A 21190-nucleotide genomic window follows, 5' to 3' on the forward strand; every position below is an offset into this window, starting at 1 on the left:
GCCAAGTAGAAAATAAGGAGGCATTCTGGGCAACAGTGGGTGGGCAGGCCTGCCATGAGGGCAGGTGAATACCTGGCCTGGAGGTGTAGCAAGACAGTGAGCAGCGAGGCCACGATGGAGATGCTGCAACCCACCAGGGAGATGTAGGCGAGAGGCGCCAGCAACTCTGCAGGGACCGGGGCCTGGGAGAGTTGCTGTGGGGGAAAAGGCGGGGGCAGAAGCATGGAAACGCCCTCCCCTGCCTGAATCAAAGACCTGCCAAGATCTCAGCTCCAAGCCCCCCTCCCCTACAATCCCACCCGCGATCCTGACTTGAAAACAGGCATGGCAGACAGAGAGGCTTTTCTGTCTCTCAACTCCCATCTCTCCTTCCTCCCCACCTTCACTCTCTTAGGCAGTCGGGTGGACCCTCCCCTGCTCCTGCCATGTGCAGTCAGGTGCACCAGGTCTGGCCTATCAGAGCCCTCCCTCCTTCTGCCCACAGTGATTGGTTAAGGGATGGACATGTGACACACTCTAGGCCTATGGGACTCAGTCCCAAGATTGTGGCTGGCAGAATTGGTAAGAAACCTGAACCCTAGTGGGACCTACAACAGGAAACACTAGCAGCCATATTATCATTCCATAGGGAGAGCCTATCTGAGAACTAAGCTAGCACAAAGCAAGCACATTCAAGAGACTGAGATAGAGTCCTGTCTTGGTAACACTGAGTCCCTGGATCAAGCCATGCCTGAAGCCTAACCTAACCTTTTAGGGAACATGAACTCATAAGTTTCTTTTTTCTTACCCCCGCCCAAGTCCCTTCGAGTCAGATTTCTGTCCCTTGCACCAACTTTTACCTTTCTGCTCTGTCCTAGATATGGGGCCCTCTGCAGCTCTGACCATCCTCATCCAGAATGGATGCACACATACCATAAGAACAGCAAAGTAGGTGAGGTGGTTGCAGCGGCAGAGCACCTGGGAAGGTGAGGGCCGCTCTGTGCGACAGCCCTCAGGGCTCCAGGCCCCCCAGTGGCGCTTGCTGGCTCTCTCCTTCCAGAAGACACAGGTCACTGTATAGCCTTCCTAAGGGGAAATGCTGGAGTTGGGTGCATCCAAGGGGTGGAGGGGAAGGCCATGGATCAGGGTCTGGAAATTTGTGGGAGCCAAACGTAACTCAGCTGCACCCTTGCCAACATTTTACCAGGCACCAGCTGTGCTTTGGCATCAGATAGACCCAGATTCCAGCCCCACCTCCACCATGGACTCTGAGAGAGACCTGGGAAAGTCACAGAGGTTCTCTGAGCCTCAGTTTATTCATCTGCAAAATGGGATCATTTATACTCAAGACACAGGCTTCCCAGGTGGTGTTAGTGGCTAATGAAGGAGACATAAAAGATGCAGGTTCGATCCCTGGGTTGGGAAGATCCCCTAGAGGTGGGCATGGCAACCCACTCCAGTATTCTTGCCTGGAAAATCCCATGGACAGAGGAACCTGGCAGGCTACAGTCCATAGAGTCGCAAAGAATCAGACATGACTGAAGCAACTCAACATGCATACTCAAGTTACACGGATGGTGGAGTCATCAAAGACAATGAGGAATCTTGGGTACCCAGCTCTGGCCAATACAGCAAGTGCTCTATGATCAACTCTCCCATTTCCCCTCTTCCCCATGGAGAACAATGATGGTCCAGATCTGTCCCAGTGAGGGAGAAAGAGAGTCATCTACAGACAACCCTGATGCCAAGCTGTGTGGTTGGAGAGGTGAGGAAAATGAAACAGGCATGCCATGGAAAACTGCAGAGGGAGGGGTGGAGGAGTCCTGAGAAGGGAAAGGACAACTGGGGGACTGAGGCCTTAAAGGACACATCAGATTTCCTCTAAGTGGAGCAAGCACATACCAGGTGGAGGGAACTGCAGGGGCAAAAGCTCAGAAGAATGAAATGAAATGATGATGGAGAAATTGGGAGTGCAGAGCAGGCCTGATGAGACTGAGTGAAGATAGGGCCAGAGTGTAGAAGCTCTGGGCTTTTCAGGAATGCCATCAGGGCTTGTGCCCACCCAGAAGCCCTTCTTTCTTCTTTTGGCATCAACATCTGTACTTTCCTTGAGGACCCACCCCTCTCCCAATGACAGGTCATATAAATCCAGCCCAGTCCCTGGGCCATGTGACCCCAGCCTGGCCAGTCCACATGTTCCATCCCCCTGGTAACAGTGATGGTTCAGGGATGGACACATGACCCAACTGGACCTTTAGGATCTGTTATGGGATCCTGGTTTGCACTGGCAAGAAAGAGCCCACTGAGAAGAGGGAAAGGAGGTCTAGCACTTCAGTTGCCGTCTTGCCACAGAATGGAAAGCCAAGGCAGGAAACCACTGCTGAGAAATGGAGACTGAGCCATTATGGCATCGTATCAGCCCCTGGATCCAGCTGCACCTGAAGCAGTCATGGACATTTCATGTACAGGAGGCAATAAATTCCCTTTCATGTTCAAGCTGGCTTGAGCTGGTTTTCTATCATTTGTGATTCAAAGAATCCTGACCAATGCAGTGACTAAAAGCTTCTTTCTCATGTCTTTGGCAGGCAATTTTCCAAAACACTTCAAAATATAAAGCAGTTTGTTTCTAAGATAGTTCCACAGGGCTGGGTTTGCTCAAACCAATATTCAACAGGATAGCTACAAGAGGGTAGGGATGGGGTGGAAATGGGGGTGCCTCCTAACAATACCAGGCTTTGGTTGTGCCAGAAGCTGATGTTCACTGGTTCACTGAGGTTGCTCACATGTCCATGGCTCAGCTGGGCCCCCAGAACATAGTTATTGAGCAGAGATGAGTTGATGTCTTTCTGGAAGAGCAAGAGAAGAAGGGCTGACTGAAGGGAACAAAAGGAGACCCTGGATGAGGTCCAAGAGCCCCCTTCTCCAGCCCCTCCTCCCTGGATAAGAACAACCAGCATAGCTTTCATGTGCACAGCTGTGCCAACCTCCCAGGCTTTGCATATGCTGCCCCTTTCACCTGGAGCCCTGTCTCCTCATCACCTCCACCCTCACCTCCCATTTGTTAAATGGATTCCAGCCTTGTACCCTCTACCTCACCCTACCCCAACTCATTTTCAAAGCCATGCTTAAAAGGTACCTCCTCCAGAAGCCCTCCTGGATTGCTCATTGGGAACCATCCTGACCCCACCCTGACTCACTTATCCCTTTGAATCTCTATGATTATACTTAACCTTGAGCTAAAATTAAGTCTCTAAGGTCCTGGTCTAATTGTTGAGATACATAGTTCTCTGAGGACAAAGATCTTGTGACCTACTTGTCTGCCTCCCGTTTAGGGATAGGCACACACACAGCAGATTTCTTTAGTCTCATTTGCACATTATAATGGTACCTGCCTACTATTCTGCTCAAACGGAGGCCCAGAGAGGGGTGCTGACTGGCTGAGGTTGCACAGAAGACCAGGAGGAGACAAGGATGCTTTCAGTGACCCTTGGAAGGGGCCAGCGCCCACCCTGCCAGTGGCCCACCAGCAGGGGCTGACCTGGAAGAAGCCAGTGCTGGAGAAGTAGATGCAAATGAGACGAAGCTCCCGAGAGCGGGTCCTGCAGGCATTCCGGGTCAGCTCGGCCGGGAACTGCATGGCGTGTTGGGGCCGGGCCTGCAGAGGGCCAGAGACAGGCTGGGCCCGTGTCCACAGCCTCCAGACCCACCACAACACCTTCACTGTTCCCCACTCCCTGGGGAGCCCTCCTGGCCTTGCCCCCAAGCACTTCCTGTCTTGGAGCCTCCACCCACAGAACCCTCTCCTGCTAGGCTGCGCCTCCACCCAAACTTCCCTAGATCCTAGGCCTTCCCTTCAGGCTGTTTTGGTCTTGACCTGGGGTCTTTTATCCCACTCAAATGGGGCCCTGAGGATGGAACATCAGCACCCAACACCCAGGCATTCAGCAGGAATCACACCAAGGCCCTCAAAGGGGTCCAGTGCCCCTGGCCTTTCCCAGGGCTACCTCCCCCCCAGGAACCTGCAAAAGCAGGAAACAACCCTGAATATTCATTGGAAGGACTGATGCTGAAGCTGAAGCTCCAGTACTTTGGCCACCTGATGTGAAGAACTGATTCATTGGAAAAGATCCTGATGCTGGGAAAGATTGAAGGCAAGAAGAGGAGACGACATGGTTGGATGGCATCACTGACTCAAGGGACATGAGTTTGACCAAACTCCAGGAGACAGTGAAGGACAGGGAAGCCTGGTGTGCTGCAGTCCATGGGGTCACAAAGAGTTGGACACGACTGGACGACTGAACAACAACTCACAGCTATTAAGGCAGCGTCCAGAGCCCAGACTGGTGGGAAGGTGGGTGATGGACCCTGGGGAAAGTCCAGACCTTCAAACCCTGGAGCATTTCTGGGGTAGAGGCTCTGGGTACCCTCAGTCCCTGGGCATCTCTGACCTGGGGGACCTTCTCCAGAGCGGCACTGCTCAGAGAGAGGCCAGCGAAGTTGCAGTTCAGCTTGAAGGCCAGTGCCTGGATGATGCGCGTCTGCAAGGTGAGGTTGTGGCCCCCGAAGCTGGCATTGAGCAGCCTCGACTCTAGGCCATGAATGAGCCTGAAGGTGAGAGAGACAGCCAGAGCCCCAGGGTGAGGATGGAGGCAAGAGGGACCCTCCACAGCCTCCCCCATCCCACACCCCTGTCACTCCCACCTCCAAACATCTGCACACACAATGTTCCTGGCACACCCTTACCTCTCCACCCCACCCTTACTTCCCCACCCCACCCATCTCCTTCTCCCATTAACACTTGTTTGGGTCCAAGTTTATTGGTGCCTCCTCCAGGAAGCCTTCCCTGGCTGCTCCCCACTGGCTGAAGTGCCCCACAGTCCCTACACTTCCCTGTTAAGTCATCAGCATTGGTCTGTCACCCTGAGCACCTAGGGTTTTGAGTCAAAGGCCTTGGAGAGCCCAGCCCATTCTTGGAGCCGCTTCCCAGAAAAATGCACAAAGACCCACTGGTTTCATGGCACCCACAGCTAAGGGCCCCCAACCAGACAGTAAACTCAATGAGAACACCCCACATCTCCAGAGCTTGGTGCCAGGCACATGGTAGGTACTCAGTAAATGAGTGTTGAATAAGTGAATGAGCAGTCTACACTGGAGTGACCCTGGGCCACCGAGTCAAAATACAGGCTGGGGGTGGAGGCACAGTGGACTCTGGGCAGGCGAGGAGGGATGCTCGACTCACTCAGCAAAAGACGTGCTGCTCCTGCTCCTGGCTGCCTTCTCCATTCTCTCCATCCAGTGCAGGGTCTCCTGGGACGCCTCTGCGAGGAGAGAGTCCAACAACCGCCTCAGCCTCTGTCCACAGCTGTCTGCCTGACCTCCCCCATACCCTGGCCATCCCATGGCCTCTGGCTCTTCTGCTTCAGGGGGAAGTGCCCTTTTTTCAATCTCCCTTGGTCTGAGGCCACCCCCGCTTCACATCAAAGTCAGGGGTCTGGGCTAGGATGGCTCTTGCAGCTCAGGGAAGCCCTCTTACCTGCCGTCCTGCTCTGAGACGCCAAGAGGCACAGGCAGAGGAAAGGCACCCAGCAGCAATCCATGTCATGTATCAAATCTCCTCCAGGAACTGGCTCCCACCCTGGAAAAAGTGCATGTCTCTGTGACCACAGTAAATGAGCCTCCTCTCACCCTAGGCATCTGGCCTGTCCCTAGATTAGTAGGGCAGCATCTTACCTGATCCTCACACTCCTGCATTCCACAGTTGCGAAACCGCGGCTCACAGAGCAAGGGGCTTGCTTCGAGTGAGGCTGCCTGAAGCCAGATCTCCCTGAAACCCGAATCCTGGACCACTTTTACCAAACCCTGCCATTTGCAGCTCTGCCTGAGTCACTCCCTCTTCCCAAAAAATGGTTTCTCTGGGGGCCTCCCCAGGACTCTGACCTGGGAAAGTTGGGAGTTGCTTGTTATTAACCCTGTCCAGCCCCGTCATTCACCCACCATGTGACTTTGGGCAAGAATCTGTCCCTCTCTGATGAAACTGCCAGCAGCAGCTGCTGCAGGGAATTGGAAAGTTAGAAGGAAAAAAACAAGAACGAAGAGTTTTGGGAGAAGGATAGTTTTGATGATAATCATGGGTGGTCAGAGGCCACCAAGAACCACGACAGCTGGAGGACAACAGGAAAACCACTGCCTTTGTCTGCAAAGAATTCCCCCAATGCCCATTTTAAAGTAGAACGTGATTCGAACATATTGTTAAGTACTGTACTCAACATTTGCTTTGAAACCTCGTCTTCCTTTTCACCTATTTTTGTGACTGCCAGAAACCACAGCAGCTGCTAGTTATGAATTAAGATGTCAGGCTCAAATTTGTGAAAATAAATCCAATGATTTTTTTTTTTTTTTTTTAAAAAGGATCCTGTCCCTTTCTGCCCTAATTTCCCTCAGTTTTAAAATGAATGGACCAATTTCTGCTTAAACATAGCAAATTTATGTCTGCCCCTGAAACTCCACTAAAATGAGGCTGAATGGGACATCCCTGGTGGTCGGTCCAGTGGTTGAGACTCTGTGCTTCCAATGCAGGAGACATGAGTTCAATCCCTGGTTGGGAACTAAGATCCCACATGTTATACAGTGAGGCCAGACATTATTTTTAATTAAGAAAAAAAAAGAAAACAAATTCCTAAAAACTTAAAAAACAAAATGAGAGTGAATGAATAAAACAGACACAAAGCCACGAAAGACAGAACAATGGGAAAGAAGACAACAACTGATGAGAGATATCAGTAAAACTTGCGCAGTTTCAAAGCAGGTGGCCACCTGGTTTTAAAGAAGTAAAAGCAGACCGTGAAATGTTGAACCCAAGTGCTTGCATCAGGGAGAAGTGAGTATAGGGGGTGTGGGATCAGTGAGGGACAGGGAGAAGGCAGCGAGGTCAAGCCCCACAACCACAGGGGCACTTGGGAACTAGAGACTTTGGAATCTCTGAAGGTGGGTTGGAGGGTGAGGCTAAAAATGGGGGGTGGGGAGGTGGGTTTGTTGGTTGTGAATCTTTAAAATGACCAGCTGGGTCTCCATATCTCCTCTGTCACCTGGAACATCCAGGAGCCTTCCTCACCACCCTCCCCTCCCCAACCCTATCCCAACTGAAAGTACATTCCCTGGAGACAGTGCACCAGAGAGAATTGGAAGGGTCCCATTCTGTGGGGTGTCATTCTGGTACAGGAAAATGAAGCCATAACCCCTTTCCACCTCCTCCTCCAATCAGCTTCCAGAAGACTGCGGTAGCCAGGTAATGATGCTCCAAGGCAGGAGAAAATTTTTCTCTGAAGAACCAGTCATGCCAAGAAAATTATCCTCTAGTTACTGACATTTTGGTACTCCTTAATAAAATGGCCAAGACCAAACTTAAGGTGAAGCTTCGCCAGTCACCAAGCCCTACCAGGCAATTAAGATTTTAGTGCTCAACCAAGGATCCCTATGCTATGCTATGCTAAGTCGCTTCAGTCGTGTCTGACTCTGTGCGACCCCATAGACGGCAGCTCACCAGGCTCCGCCGTCCCTAGGATTCTCCAGGCAAGAATACTGGAGTGGGTTGCCATTTCTTTCTCCAGTGCATGAAAGGGAAAAGTGAAAGTGAAGTCGCAAGGATCCCTAGGTATTTTTAAATATACACCTTTCTCAGGAAGCTGCTGGAGGATGTGTTCCACAAAATGAGAGAGTAAATCATGAAAGAACACATAGGGTACAGGAAACCCCACTAAAAGAGACATGAAGCTACTCCCCAGAAAATGCATGAAGAGAAGGCCCAGGCTGATGGCTGGACAGCAGGCCTAGGGCACATCCTGTCCAGAAGGAAGCAGGAGACAGTAAGTTTCCAGGAGGGAGGTCTCAATGTGTAAAAGAAAGAAGCAAATGTACAGACTGTCTGACAGGTCTGAATACATAGAAAAATTATTTTGAAAGATGTCTTACAGAAAGCTTGCAGATGAAAAATAAAAAAAGAAGCAATTAACTTCAGGAAAACCAAGTTGTACAGGAAAGAAAACGTAATCTTGCTACACAAAATTGACATAAAGTATAAGATGTTTATAGCATTATAAAAATATTGCATGGGAGATTTTTTTTTTTTTGGCCGTGTCACTCTGCATGCCAGATCTTAGTTCCCTGACCAGGGATTGAACCCCAGGCCCTAGCAGGGAAATTGCCGAGTCTTAACCACTGTACTGCCAGGGAATTCCCTATTGTATAAAAACCATATAAAAATGATTTTGACTTCCATTTATGATGTAGAGAGCCACAAGAGAACATCACTCCCATCTTGACAATGGAAAAAGCCAAATGATGTACAAAACTGGTTTTTTGAGCCTGTTAAAGAACTGAAGTCACAAAATAATAATATAACTGGTTTCCAGTGGTTGATAAACTCTTCAAGGCTGAAGTGTTTCACCTCAGTGGTTGCCAAAAAAGCAGAGGAGAACACCTGATATCTTAATGGATTCTTTTTTTAACTTTTTATTTTATATTGGAGTATCACCAATTAACAGTGTTGTGATAGATTCAGGTGGACAGCAAAGGGACTCAGCTATACATATACCTGTATCCATTCTCCCCTAAATTTCCCTCCCATCCAGGCTGCCACATAACACTGACCAGAGTTCCCTGTGCTATACAGTAGGTCCTTATTGGTTATCCATTTTATTTTTTTAATCACTCAGAAACATTGTTCAATAATATTCTTATCAAAATAAAACTTACAGAAAAGTTCACAAATCATGCATCTTGGTGAATTATCACTTGGGTTTCCTGGTGGCTCAGGCAGTAAAGAATCTGCCTGCAATGCAGGAAACCTAGGCTTGATCTTTGGGTCAGGAAGATCCCCTGGAAAAGGGAATGGCAACCCATTCCAGTATTCTTGCCTAGAGAATTCCATAAACAGAGGAGTCTGGTGGGCTACAGTCCATGGGGTCGCAAAGAGTTGGACACAACTGAGCAGTTAACACACTTTATCCATTTCAAATATAGCAGTGTGTACACGTCCATCTCAAACTCCCTAACTAGCCCTTCTCCCCTTCTTTCCCTGCTGGTAACCACAAGTTCATTCCCTAACCTGTGAGTCTGTTTCTGGTTTGTAAGTAAGTTTATTTGTATAATTTCTTTTTAGATTCTGAATATAAGGGACAGCATATGATCTTAGCGGATCCTTAAAGGCTGAGTATGAGTGAGAATGACAGTTTAAAACCACCGAGAGCCCCAGACACAAGGGGAGTCTGTATTCACTTGACCATTTCTTCCCACAGTCCTCTGCTGGTGCTCATGAATGACTGGGGGTGGGACAGGGATCTGAGAGAGCCCCTGGGTGACATGCGCATGCTGAGGTTTGAGGGTGAAGCCTAGATGAGCTCCAGGCCATGTGTGAGTACAGGATGGTGACTGGCTGCTGTGAGAGACAGACATCTGCACCCTGACCTTGCCATGATGAGACCTTCATCCATAGGTCCCTGACTTGTTATAAGGAAAAGGTGTGCTGCCTCTAATGGAGAAGTGAAAAAAACCCAAAAAGAGACTTCTCTGGTGGTCCATTGGTTAAGACTCCACACTTTCAATGCAGGGGCACAAGTTGGATCCCTGGTCAGGAAACTAAAATTCCACATGCAGCCCAGTGCAGCCAAATAAAAACCACCTACCCCAGACCCTGCACTGACACTAGGCAAAAGCTACCTGCCACTGGCATGGAGTGGCCAAACCCACTAGTGCCCAGGATTTTGCACTGTTATAAGACAAGGGGTTGCTGCTGCTGCTGCTGCTATGAGAAAGGCAGGAACTTCATTCACACCTGAGACCCCTCCACCAATACATGGCAGGGTTTGGGATCCGTGAGGGTGAAGGATAGGAAGTCAGCCAGCACTGAATAAGAGGCAGAAGTTGCCAGTCACTGAATGAGAAACAGGAAAGCTAAGAAAGCCCCTAAGTGGGGCTCAGGCACAAGGCTACCTAAGACTGAAACTTAGAGCAAGAGAACCAGAAATCCACTGCTTCCATCAAAAATTTTGCACCAAGTAATAAGCAACAGCTGTCTACTACTGGCAAAGGGGCTAGAACACAAAGAAAGATTCCCTCTGTGTTGCATGCATGCAAGGATGAAAGTGGAGTAGGATTACTGAGAAAATCCATGTGGGACTCAAGGGTTCACACTAAGCACAGAGTAATGTTCATCCATCACTGGAGAAATGTGATGCTTATGCTGCAGAGAAGGTACCTGCAACAACAAAACTGTAACCCAAATCGACCACAGACTAGACTGACTCAATAATGCCCTCTACTTAAGCCATGACATAAGAAATATGCCCACTTCTAGGCATAATTATCATTTACCTCACTACTGTGCTTTCACGCAATGCCTTGGTATTCAGTCAAAGCTTATAACACACACACATAAAATCAAGAAAAAAGAAAATACTCTTTGTTAAAAGATAAAAGAGACAAGAGAAGCAGAGCCAGAGATGACCAAAATGTTAAAACTATCAGATAGGGACTTAAAGATACATGAGTTTGGGAAAGCAGGTGGTGGAAAGGTATGCTCCTAAGGACAGATGGGAAATTTCAGGAGAGCAATAGAAACTATTAAGGAGAGTCAGGTAGAAATGAAATACTCAATATCATTGATAAAGAATTTCTTTAATTGTGAAGTGAAAAAAAGTGAAAGTGTTAGTTGCTCAGCTGTGTTCAACTCTTTGTGACCTCATGGACTGTAGCCTGCCAGGCTCCTCTGTCCATGGAATTCTCCAGGCAAGAATTCTGGAGTGGACTGCCATCCCCTTTTGCTGGGGATCTTCCCAACCCAGGGATGGAACCCAGGTCTCCTGCATTGCAGGAAGATTCTTTGCCATCTGAGCCACTGAAGGCCTATTAATCAGCAAACCAGACACAGTAAAGTAATCAGTAAATTTGAAGACAGAACAATATAATCTGAATTGAAACACGAAGAGTAAGAAGAGTCAAAATAAAACTCAAAATGGTAGGACAAGAGCAGATGGTCCAATAAACATGTAATTTGAGTCCCAAAAGGAAGAAAAAGAACATAGAAGAAACATTTGAAGAGATAATGGCTGAAATTTTTTCCAAAATTAGTGAAAGACAACATACTACAGATTAAAGAAGCTCTACAAAACTCAGCAGAATAAATATAAAGAAACTGCACCTAGACACATCATAGTCAAACTGATGCAAAACCAAAGATTAAAAAAATCTTGAAGGCAGAGAGAAAAAGAAACAATAGATACAGGAGATAATAAATAAGAACTACAAGAGACTTCTCAAGAAACTATACAAACCAGAGATAATACAACTACATATTTCAAGAAAAACGTGTCAACCTAGAATTTGATGCCCAGTGGAAATATCTTTCAAAAATGAAAACCAAATAAGGACTATTTCAGATGAGCAATGGCTTAAAAAATTCATTTCCAGCAGCTGTGCTGTGCTTAGTCGCTCAGTCATGTCCGACTCTTTGCAACCCCATGGACTGTAGCCCACCAGCCTCCTCTGTCCATGGGGATTCTCCAGGCAAGAGTACTGGACTGGAATGCCATGCCCTCCTCCAGGGGATCTTCCCAACCCAGGGATCAAACTCAGGTCTCCTGCATTGCAGGTGGATTCTTTACCATCTGAGCCAACAGGGAAGCTCAAGAATACTGGAGTTGGTAGCCTCTCCCTTCTCCAGGGGACCTTCCCAACCCAGGAATCGAACCAGGGTCTCCGGCATTGCAGGCGGATTCTTAACCAGGTGAGCTACCAAAAAGCCCCATTTCCAGCAGACCTGCACTAGAAGAAATATTAAAGGAAATTCTTTTGGCAGAAGAAAATTTATACCAGATGAAAACATGGACCTACACAAAGAAATAGACAGTGTTGAAACTGATAAAAAATATGTCAAATACAGAATGAATTTTCTCAATTTTAACATCTGTCTAATGTAAAAATGGTGACACTATATTGTGAGGCCTCATAATACATGCAGAAATTTTAATGTACCACAAAAAATAGCACTATGGGCAGAAACAACACCAAAAATTCACCTATATATGGAAAAAGTGGATAGCTTGAATTTCATCAAAAATTTAAACTTCTAATCTTTGAAGGTCATTGCTAAGAGAGTGAGAATACAAATTATAGACTGAGAGGAAATATTTGAAAACACAAATTTGAAAAAAAAATGTGCATCTGGACTATACTGAGAATTCATAACACTCAACAAGAAGACAATAAAAAATGGCAAAAGATTTACAGTCACTCAGCCAGAGAAGATACATAGATGGCAAACAAGCACATGAAAAGATATTCAGTATCACTAGTCATTAGGGAAAGGCAAATAAAACCACAAAGAGAAGTCACTACACACCTTCTGGTGTAGCTAAAATCAAAATGACTGGTAATATCTTGTGTTGCTGAGAATATACAACAGCTGAATTCTCATGTATTGATGGAAGGAATGTAGAATGGGACAACTACTTTGAAAAAGGGCTTCCCTGGTGGCTCAGCAGTAAAGAATCTGCCTGCAATGCGGGAGTCTCAGGAGACACGGGATGAGTCCCTGGGTGATCCTGTCCCTGGAAGATCCCCTGGAGGAGGGCATGGCAACCCACTCCAGTATTCTTGCTAGAAAATTCCATGAACAGAGGAGCTTGGCCAGCTACAGTCCATGGGGTCACAAAGGGTTGGACATGACTGAAGCAACTTAGCATGCACGCGGGCACTTTGAAAAATCTGAAAACAATACCAACTTCCATCAAGAGAATTCCCTGGTGGTTCAGTGGTTAGGACTCGGTGCTTTCACTGTCAAGAGCATGGGTTCAATCCTGGTTGGGAAACTAAGACCCTACAAGCTGCACAGCACAGCCAAAAAAATTACATCCAACGGTGAAAGATAAACAAACTGTGGTATATCCATGCTGTGGACTATTACTCAGCAATAAAAAAGAATGAGCTGCTGACATAGGCAACAAATGGCTGAGTCTCAAAATCCTTATGATACGTGAAAGAAGCCAGACAAAAAGGATTATGTATCTTATGATTCCAATTATATGATCTTCCAGAAAAGTAAAAACTTGGTGTTAGAGAACACATCCATAGTTTCCATGGCATGGGGAAAAGGTAACTGACTATAAAAGGAGCCAAAACAACTTTTCAGGGAGATGTGCTCTACTCAATGGCTCAGTCATGTCCAACTCTTTGTGACCCCATGGACTATAACCCACCAGGCTCTTCTGTCTCTGGAATTCTCTAGGCAAGAATACTGGAGTGGGCAACCATTCCCTTCTCCAGAGGATCTTCCCGACCCAGGGATTGAACCCGAGTCTCCTGCACCTCCTGCCTTGGCAAGCAGGTTCTTTACCACTGAGCTACCTGGAAAGCAGGGATGGAAATACTCTATATCTGGATTAGGAGAGACATGTATGTAGGACTCTTATGTATTTGTCAAAACTCATCAAACTACTCTCCAAAAGTGTGAGTTTAATAAATAAAATAAATCAACTAAACACATAGAAAACTGTAGTAGGTGAAGCATCTGTCTATAAACCAAATTTTGTCTATAAACAAGCCAAAAGTATAGCGAGAATATGGGGAAGAGGAAGTAGAAAGGCGTGGAGAAGATAAGAAAGCTAACCTTCCTCCTTCACGGAAGGAGAAAGTCACCAGAAAATCCCCACAGAGTTCCAGGAAGGGAGAACCACAGAACTCAAAACACCTGTTTGATGGTAACGGCAGAGAGAAGTAGTTAAGAGCATGACCTTTAATTTTTTTTTCTTTCTTTTTTAAAATCTTTTGGCCGTACCACTTGGCCTGTGGGATCCTAGTTCCCCAGAGATCAAACCTGTGCACCCTGCTGCCAGTCTTAACCACTGGACCGCCAGGGATGTCCCCATGACCTTTAATTTTTCCCCCATTGGATTTGCAAATACGGTATCATCCAGTGAGAGACAAGCACACCCCACTTCCCATGAGAGTGTCAAGAGTTCAGCCTTTTCAACAGAATCATTTGACAACACATACTTTTCATTCTGAATAGCCTCGGATCCAGGAAACTCATTTTTGTGAATTTATCCTATGGAAATAAGAGGGCAAGCCAGGTAAAATACATAGAAAAGTATTTATAATACCATTGTTAATCATAAAAAAGCAAAAACTACGTAAATGTTACTCCTCAACAGAGGAATAGTTACAAAAATTACAGTCCAATGCCACTCTGGAAAAAAGTTTGGTCATATCTTATAAAACTAAACATGTACCACATGACCCAGCAATCGCACTTTTGGGCATTTAACCCAGAGAAATCAAAACTCATGTTCGCACCAAAACCTGCAGAGGAGGCCTTATTTGCCATAGCCTCAAACTGGAAGCAATCCCAACATGCCTTCAATGAGTGAATGGTTAAACAACTCAGGTGCATCTGTACCATGAACCACAACTCAGCAATTAGAAAAATATATTGACACACAACTTGGATGGGTCTCTAGGGAATCATGCTGAGGGGAAGTGGGCGGAAAGCCTGTCTAAAAATGCTGCATATTCTATGATTTGATTTATTTGACATCCTTGAAATAAAAAAATTACAGAGATGGAGAACATATTAGTCGGTTGCCAGTGGTTAGGGACTGGTGATGTTTCTGTAAAGAGGGAGCGCTAAGAAGCCTTGCGGTGATGGGAAGTTTTGTATCTTTGTTGTTATACAAGAATCTACACTTCATAAAATTGCATAGAATTAAACACATACACACACACATACACCCCCCACGTCAGTGTGTAAAAACTGATGACATCTGAATAAAGGTTGTGAATTGTACCAAAATCAATTTCCTGGCTCTGATGTTGTACCTTAGGTATGAAAGATGTTACCATTGAATAAGACTGGGTGAAATGTACACAAAAATTTTTGTGTACATTTTTTGCAACTTCTTGGTAATTTATCACTTTTTCAAAATTAAAATTTAAATATAGTACAATGGATTGCCATTTCATTACTAAGAATTATGATGTAAACAGCCACATAGAAGAGGAGCACAGAATATCATTGAGTGGAATGCCATGCCTGATGCTCAGTTGTATTCAACTCATTTGCAATCCCATGGACTGTAGCCCACTAGGCTCCTCTGTCCATGGAACTCCCCAGGCAAGAATACTGGAGGGGATTGCCATTTCCTTCTCCTGGGGACCTTCCCAGCCCAAGGATCCAACTCCCAACTCCTGTGTCTCCTGCATTGCAGACGGATTCTTTACCACCGTGCCACCTGGGAAGCCCACTGAATGGAAAGAGCAGGTTAAAAATAACTCGTGCAACATAATCACTGTGGTATTTGAACTTCTCCACTGTGGTGTTTGAACTGTGGTGTTGGAGAAGGCTCTTGAGAGTCCCTTGGACTGCAAGGAGATCCAACCAGTCCATCCTAAAGGAAATCAGTCCTGAATATTCATTGGAAGGACTGATGCTGACGCTCAAACTCCAATACTTTGGCCGCCTGATGTGAAGAACTGACTCATTTGAAAAGACCCGGATGCTGGGAAAGATTGAAGGCGGGAGGAGAAAGGGACGACAGAGGATGAGATGGTTGGATGGCATTACAAACTCAATGGACGTGAATCTGAGTCAACTCCTGGAGTTGGTGATAGGGAGGCTTGGTGTGCTGCAGTCCATGGGGTCGCAAAGAGTCAGACACGACCAAGCGACTGAACTGACCTGAACTGAACATAATCACATTTATGGAAAATTATCTTTATGTGCATGTTTAAATCCACGAGGGTATCTAGAAGAATGGTCACCAAAATGTTAATAAAGTTCTGGGAGGGGTTTTTTTCTTTTTTCATGTTTTCAGTATTATTTGAATTTTCTACCACAAACATGTATTACAGAAAAGCAAATATTTCAATGCTTATGATTTTTTAAATACTCCAAATGACTATTTACCATTATAGAAAAAAATAATAATGACATATGGTTTATGAGAAACAAAAGCATGTTGTAAAACAATGTAATCCAATTCTTGTAAAAATTATACTTTTTATATATGCAAAGTCTGGAAGAAGCACATCAAGGTCACTTCTGGGAGGTAAGATGCTGGCCTATTTGTTTTGTTCATCTGTGTTTCATAAAGTGACCCTATTTATTCTAGCTTTTCATTTCTCAATTTTTATTCACTCTTTCAATGGTTTAGAAACTTACATCTTTCAAGTATAAACAATAAATCAATACAAAATGATGTAAAAGGCAAAGAATTCTTGATTCTTGGGTCACCTAACCATTCAGTTCCCAGTTGCCTCAGTTCACCACTGCTATTGGTGTTTTCTGGGTCTTTTCCAGTTTCTTCATACAAATATAAGCAAATATGAGTTCCCTCATTAAAAAAAAAGTGGCATACTCTCTGTATGGTTTTGACCCTTTTTTTTTTTTCATGTGAAAATCTATTTTGGAGAGCTTTCCCTAACTACCTACAGCCTCCACTTTCTCTTTCACATCTGCACAGTCTCATGTTAGGGACAAACCATAATTTATTTAACCAGCCCTCTGTTTTGTTTGTTTGTTTGTTTTTGGTTGTGCTGGGTCTTCACTACTGGATGGGCGGACTTTGTTGCCCTGCAGCATGTGGGATCTTAGTTCCCAGACCGGGGATGGAACCCATGTCTCCTGCATAGGAAGGAGGATTCTTAACCACTGGACCACGAGCTCCCTGTTAATAGCTATTTGTGCTGGTCCCAGTCTTTGGCTCTTGCAAACAGCGTGGCTGTGTTTGTTATCAACACCTGCCTTATTTGCTGCACGTGCAACTTCATTATCTGCCCATTTTTGTATTGGGTTAGACTTTTCCTTATCAACTTCTAGAAACTCTTTACATAATAGGAAAATTAGCTCTTTGTCTATTACATGAGTTGCAAATATCTTTCCTCATTTGTCATTTGCCTTTTGACATTATATATGGTCTTTTTTTGCCAGGTAACTTTCTTTATTTAATATAAAGTTTTTCTACAATAAAAATGACCAGTGTTTTCTCTTTGGGCTTCTGGATTTTGAGTTTTAGGTAGAAAAACCTTCCCCATTCCAACATTATAAAGGAATTCTCCTAAGTTCCTTCTAATACTAATACTTTGAATGTTTCATTTTTTAATTTTCATTTGGGCAATGCTTTTACCCTCTCAGAACCTCTGAGATTGAAAGAAATGATTTAGCAGGGGAAGGAAACCACTGAATAAGGTCATCTGGTATATTTCTGGTGAGAAAACTGAGAACCCAAGAATGCAGAAAAGACTCCCTTGGGGTACAGATGGGGAAACTGAGACTCAGCCAGTGGTGTGGACTTGACCTCCAGGGTCTGGACCCTAAGACTGGGTCCCCAGGCCCTTGGCCATGCTGCTGCCAGACAGACACAGGGGGAAGAGGAGCTTAATCTCCCCACCCAGGTGGGGAAATTAAGGCCAAAGCAGAAGTGATCCCTCCCCCAAGCACCCAAATAGAAGCTGTGGTTTCCATCCTCTTTCCCAGGAGCAAACCACAATCTTGACTTCTGCTTGCAACCTCCACCATCCCCCTCCCCATCCTTTCAGAGAGACCACCACTCACCATTACCTCACACCCTCAGCCATCTCATTCTCATTCAACCATCTCAAATAGTGCAATTCACTATTTGAGGCCTTATAGGAAATAGGAGGGGGCTTCCCAGGTGGTGCCAGTGGTAAAGAACCCACCTGCCAATGCAGGAGACTCAGATTCGATCCCTGCGAGGGGAAGATACCCTAGAGGAAGGCATGTCAACCCACTCCAGTGTCCTTGCCTGGAGAATCCCATGGACAGAGGAGCCTGCTGGGCTACAGTCTATAAGGTCACACAGAGTTAACATGACTGAAGCGACTTAGCACACAGCACAGGAAACAGGAATCCCTTACCTGACTCCCAAGAAGTTTCCAGTTGACAGTGGTGACACTGAATACCACAAAGAATTTGCCTGGCGTTCTTCAGCAGGCAAGTGGGCAAGCTGAAACACAAACCCAGACTCCAAGTCAAGTGCTCTCCTCCGAGATATGCTGCAGCTTCCAAAAGGTGGCCAGGGGGCTGAGTTGCTACAGGGAAGAACAAAACCCTAATCAGGTCAACAGAACATGAGGGGACAAGTGGCGCGTAGAACGGAGCCTTTGGGAGATGTAAATTCTATAACTAGTTCCAGTATTCAGCGCCTGAGCTGTGAACTTAGGCAAGGAACTTGACCTTTCTGTGCTGCACGTTTTCTCAACTGTAAAATGAGGCCAAGGTCATCTATTTCCTAGGGCATGCGTGCGTGCTACGTCACTTCAGTCGTATCCGACTCTTTGAGACCCTGTGGATTGTAGCCTGCCAGGTTCCTCTGTCCATGGGATTCTCCAGGCAAGAATATTGGAGTGGATTGCCTATGCCCTCCTCCAGGGGATCTTACCGACCCAGGGATTGAACCCACATCTCTTACATCTCCTGCATTGGCAGGCGAGTTCTTTACTTCTGGCACCACCTGAGAAGCACATTTCCGAGGAAGAGAGACTCAAACAACCATATCCATGATCCACACTCCTGGGAATCTGAGGCTCTGACCCAGATTCCCAGCCAGGAATACACTGAGCAGGAGATCCCCTGCCTCCCTCTCCAGAGCTGGCTGTGTACCCCAAAGCCCACCCTCTGCCCAACAGCACCAGAGCCTGCTGAGCCGGTGTGCTTCTGGGTAGGGCCCCACGTGCCCCACCCAGCAGCTGCTCCTGCCAACAACAGACCGGAATTCCCACCTCCGCCTCCCCCTGGCCTGGGTGAAAGTGAACCTGTGATCTCTGCAGGGAAGTCCTGACAGGTGCTATTATTTCCCCAAAGGAGGTCCCACGAGGGCCCAACAGGGGGATCCATGACCCAATCAGATCTAGAGCCTTTGCCTGGGACACACTGTCCCCAGGCTCCAGTCCAGGGCACTCAGAGGAACTGCGTCTGCTCTGATCTGCCCAACACCAGCTCTGTGCCAGCCCCTCACCCCTGTCACCTGAGGTGCAGGCTACTGGACTAGTCCCATTTTACAGATGAGGAAACTGAGGTCGAGAAAAGCAAAGTTCAATAACTTGCCCCAGGCCACAAAGCAGGTAAGGGGAGTAAAGGTTTGAACCCAGAGCCTAACTACTCCTTAATTGAAACGTCTATTTTTCAAAAACATAGATCTCAACAACAATATACTCATGTATAACACAGGGAACTATATTCAAAATCCTATGATAAACCATCCTGGGGACTTCCCTGATGGTCTGCTGGTTAAGAATCCGCCAGCCAATGCAGGGGACACAGGTTTGATTCCTGGCCCAGGAAGATCCTGCATGCCTCGGGGTCAACTAAGCTGGCGTACAGCAACTACTGAAGCCCACGCACCCTAGAGTCTGTGCTCTCTGACAAGGGAAGCCACCGCAATGAGAAACCCGCGTACCACAACTAGAGAGTAGTAGCCCCTGCTCACTTCAACTAGGGAAAGCCCGTGTGCAGCCAAAAACAATTAATTAATTAATTAACTTTTAAAAACCATAATGGAAAAGAATATTTGAAAAAGAATGCATATATACCTGTAACGGAATCACTTTGCTATACAACAGAAGTTAACACAACATTGTAAATCAACTATACTTCAAGTTAAAAAAAAAAAGATATATGTCCCCACCACCACCAGAAAACAAAAGAAAACCAAAAATGTAGATCACTAGAGTCCTGAGATTAGGAGTTGCCATCTGAGGCCCAGGACCTGGTGAAGGGAAGGCAGGTGAGCCCCACCTTGCTGCTCCGAGGATGTCACCAGCCCAGCAACCACCCAGGCAGGAGTGCGCCAGTGCCTGCTGGGGACCCAAGGGTCAGGACAGGGTCTAGGGTGAGTGGGGCATGGAGAGATACAGAAAGAGGAGCTGACCTGTGCGTCTGCTGCTGTCTCGCTGCTGGCCTGCTGCCTTCTGCAGGAAGAAGGGGAAGTTGGGAACCTCTGTGCTGTGGGCAGGCGGCCTCTGATCGTTCACACCACAGCACACGCTCCCTCCACTTCTTCTTTCACTAGAAGAAGCCCGTTTGTTTCATCTGAGCTGATAGCCACGCCCAGCTCACCCCTTGATGGCAAACCCCCCAGAACCTGCAGTACTTCCTGGAGGCAGCTGCACATTTGCAGAGATGCTAGGCATCAGTGGAGAGAAAGGGAGGAGGCCAATGTCAGGGGCACCAGTCAGGGTTCAAGACCCACTTGGCTCTGAACCCTTGGGCCAGACATGAGGGCTCTCTGGGTCTCAGTTTCCCCAGGAGTAGGAAAAGGAGAATGATCCCTGCCTGAGCCAAGGATTGACGAGACGGATGATGGTAGAGACCTCAGGCAGGCACAGGGTCACACTGCCTGGGTTTCAACCCCAGGCCCACCATTTCCTGGCTGGGTAACTTGGCGCATGTGATGGAACCTCTCTGAGCCTCAGTTTCCCATCTGCACAATGGAGACAGTGACAGTACCACTTCATGGGGTCATGTGGGGCTTATCAAGGGTAGTGCTGCAGAGTCACCGGAAGTGTTCCGTGAAGCCCTCTGGTTTCACAGAGGAGGGGGGCCTGGGGCCTGGGGGTGTGGGAGGAGGACAAAGGCCTGACCCAGAGTTACCCAGGCCAGAGCCGTCTGGAGAAAGGCCTCACTGGGAGTACAGCTCAGATGTGGCCAGGACTGGGGGGCTGGAAAGCTGGCCAGCTGCTCCCTGAGTCAGGGGTCTGGACAAGCCCGTCCGACATCCGCTGCTTCCTCCACAGAACCCTGAGCAACAGAAGGAAGTGTCGGTGTCTGTCGGAGGGAAGACAGGGTGCTCTCTCTTACCAGGGGCCCAGCCGGACTCCCTGGGAAAATTCTGACTCAGGAATGAGCTTTTCTATCCCCAGGGGTGAGATAGCAATGCAGCAACAGAGAGAAACAGGCAGGTCCCAACACGGTCTCCCTCCTCTCTGCCCCCACACTGGGGCCCCTGTGGCCTCTGCCAAGCACAGCCCACAGGTAGTTCAAGTGGCCTTGGTGGGAAGAAGGAAGGGAGCTGCTCCTTGCAGGACAGGGAGACTTCAGGGAGGCGCAGGCCCACGTGTGCAGGCTCCCACCCCAGCTGCAGTGCAGAGACTTTGCAGGGACACCTGCATGCTTGACCCCTTGGCCACATTCCTGCTGAGTGAC

The 21190-nt window shown here is 47.1% G+C and overlaps 1 protein-coding gene across 6 annotated transcripts in view; it reads right to left on the reverse strand.

The window, feature by feature from the left end:
- ADGRG5 (adhesion G protein-coupled receptor G5) overlaps positions 1-20052 on the reverse strand; it is a 28346-nt gene extending 8294 nt beyond the window's left edge. The window contains exons 1-9 of one of the 6 annotated variants that reach the window (XM_081512444.1): positions 19917-20052; positions 17905-17993; positions 5513-5614; positions 5219-5297; positions 4428-4584; positions 3518-3634; positions 2709-2825; positions 913-1065; positions 73-194 (exon numbers count right to left, since the gene is read on the reverse strand). In XM_081512444.1, coding sequence (XP_081368570.1) covers positions 73-194; positions 913-1065; positions 2709-2825; positions 3518-3634; positions 4428-4584; positions 5219-5297; positions 5513-5576 — 809 coding nt within the window. In that variant the 5' untranslated portion in view covers positions 5577-5614; positions 17905-17993; positions 19917-20052. Of the gene's footprint in view, positions 1-72; positions 195-912; positions 1066-2708; positions 2826-3517; positions 3635-4427; positions 4585-5218; positions 5298-5512; positions 5615-17904; positions 18079-19916 lie in introns of all 6 variants that reach the window. The other 5 variants (XM_081512443.1, XM_081512445.1, XM_081512448.1 and 2 more) reach the window with 5 other exon arrangements.
- Between the last annotated feature and the right edge of the window lie 1138 nt (positions 20053-21190).

The sequence above is a fragment of the Giraffa tippelskirchi genome, chromosome 7 (assembly GCF_054371585.1).
Source record: "Giraffa tippelskirchi isolate mGirTip1 chromosome 7, T2T-mGirTip1v1.2.pri, whole genome shotgun sequence".
Classification (NCBI taxonomy): domain Eukaryota; kingdom Metazoa; phylum Chordata; class Mammalia; order Artiodactyla; family Giraffidae; genus Giraffa; species Giraffa tippelskirchi.